This window comes from Cajanus cajan, chromosome 10, assembly GCF_000230855.2.
Source record: "Cajanus cajan strain Asha chromosome 10, NIPB_CcT2T_4, whole genome shotgun sequence".
Lineage (NCBI taxonomy): Eukaryota > Viridiplantae > Streptophyta > Magnoliopsida > Fabales > Fabaceae > Cajanus > Cajanus cajan.
In genome coordinates, this window is record NC_138526.1 from 51,174,935 (window position 1) to 51,176,944 (window position 2,010).

A 2,010-nucleotide genomic window follows, 5' to 3' on the forward strand; every position below is an offset into this window, starting at 1 on the left:
GCAACCAGGAGAGAAGTAACTGGTCTTGCTGTTCCCAAGCCAGGTACTCTTCGGAGACGTGATTTGCATCTCTGTCGGAAACAGTAAGAAATTTTGGGGGGATTTGAGGATTGACCAGAAAATGATGAAGACGATGACCTTTGATGACGGGTTCAACTTGTTGACACCAAAGAAGATAATTCTTGGTGTCAAGTTTCTCAGAAATTGTATGGGCAAAGGTGAGGGAGGGAGACGGAGATGGTTTTACTGGGGCAGCTTGAAAGTGTGGTGGTTCTGTTTCGTCAGCCATGAGGAAAGAGCGGCAACGAGAGAAAAGGGGCTGAGAAAGAGGGGAGGAGGGATGAAAAGGAGAAGACGAAGGAGGATCGATGTGCTCTATGATACCATATTGAATAACAGAATGAATTATGATAAAAGAATTGAGAGAACAGAGAGAGAATTGGTGAAAGCTATTCAATAGAGAAAGAGATAATATTTGCACTAACTGATTAACATTACAACTTGTCTATTTATATGTATCTATAGCTTCAAAAGGAAGCTAATGATACATTGACCTGTTGAGCAGGTAACCTAACCAAAAAACAGAAAAATAACTAACAGATAGATAACCAACTAATACAATGCGAAGGAGTAAAGATATACTCCAATACTCAAGAAGCACATATTCAGCAGATTTGGCACCCCTAGAGTACTTATCAGTGATGGAGGTTCACACTTCTGCAATGCTCAGTTGGAGAGGGCTCTAGAACATTATGGAGTCCATCATAAGGTTGCTACCGCCTATCACCCTCAAACCAATGGACAAGCTGAGATTTCTAACAAAGAGATCAAGAGGATTTTGGAGAAAACTGTGTCATCTTCAAGGAAGGACTGGTCTACAAAGCTTGATGAAGCTTTATGGGCTTATAGAATCGCCTTCAAGTCTCCAATTGGTCTCACTCCATTTCAATTGGTGTATGGGAAAGCTTGCCATCTTCCTGTAGAACTGGAGCACAAAGCTTATTGGGCTTTGAAGCTGTTGAATTTTGATCCTCTCAGCACTGGTGAGAAGAGGAAGTTGGAGCTGCATGCTCTTGATGAACTGAGGCTCCAAGCCTATGAATCATCTAAGCTCTACAAGGAGAAAGTCAAGAGCTATCATGACAGGAAAATTCTCAAGAGAGAGTTCAGGGCAGGCCAGTCAGTGCTACTGTTCAATTCCAGGCTCAAACTCTTTCCTGGAAAACTAAGATTAAAGTGGTTTGGCCCTTTCAGAGTCAAGGAGGTGAAACCCTATGGTGCCATAGAAATTGAAGATCCTGAGGCACAAAGGAGCTGGGTTATGAATGGACAGCGGTTGAAACCCTACTTGGGTGGAGAAGTCGAAAGACTCTGCTATATCCTTTCTTTCAGAGACCCTTGAGGTCTCTTCTTGTCAGGCTCGGGACAGTAAACAAGCGCTTCTTGGGAGGCAACCCAGAGATATGAATTTTATGGCATATGATTGCTTTGTGTTTTTAGCTTTTAGTCGGATTGTAGTATAATTGTATGTTATGCTTGTTTATGGGACTTGTTTTGTGATTGTTTGTGTTCAGTGATATGTATGTTGTATTGTATTGTATGTGTTTTGTGTTCTGTGTTAATGGTATGCATCATGCTTGAGTGGGTTAATATAGATTAGAATATGTTAAGAGTTTGAGGAGTGGAAAAATTTAGGTGAAAGCTTTACAGAACTAATCACGCCGGGCACGACACAACCACGCCTAGCGCATCTAAAGCCATTTGGTCTCTGCCAAGACCCACGCCAGGCGCAATTTCTATTGCGTCCGGCCTATCATTCAAAAAGAGCCCTGGAACGACCAAGCCCGGCGCATTTATTGGAGTGCCGGGCGCATAAAAGTTAGGTGCTTCAGGGGTTGGCAGGCCCGACGCGCTCATAAATGCACCCAGTGCATTTATCACTGGAAGGTCTCGACATTAATTACATCGGGCGCGTATCTTCCAAGCCGGGCGCATTGCATGCTTGCACGT

At 43.3% G+C, this 2,010-nt stretch overlaps 1 protein-coding gene across 1 annotated transcript; it reads left to right on the forward strand.

The window, feature by feature from the left end:
- Nucleotides 1–400: 400 nt before the first annotated feature.
- Nucleotides 401–1,402, forward strand: LOC145952539 (uncharacterized). Its single transcript, XM_083064924.1, has 2 exons — nt 401–442; nt 731–1,402. The coding sequence occupies exons 1-2, from the start codon at nt 401–403 to the stop codon at nt 1,400–1,402; spliced, it is 714 nt and encodes a 237-aa protein (XP_082921050.1).
- Nucleotides 1,403–2,010: the final 608 nt, after the last annotated feature.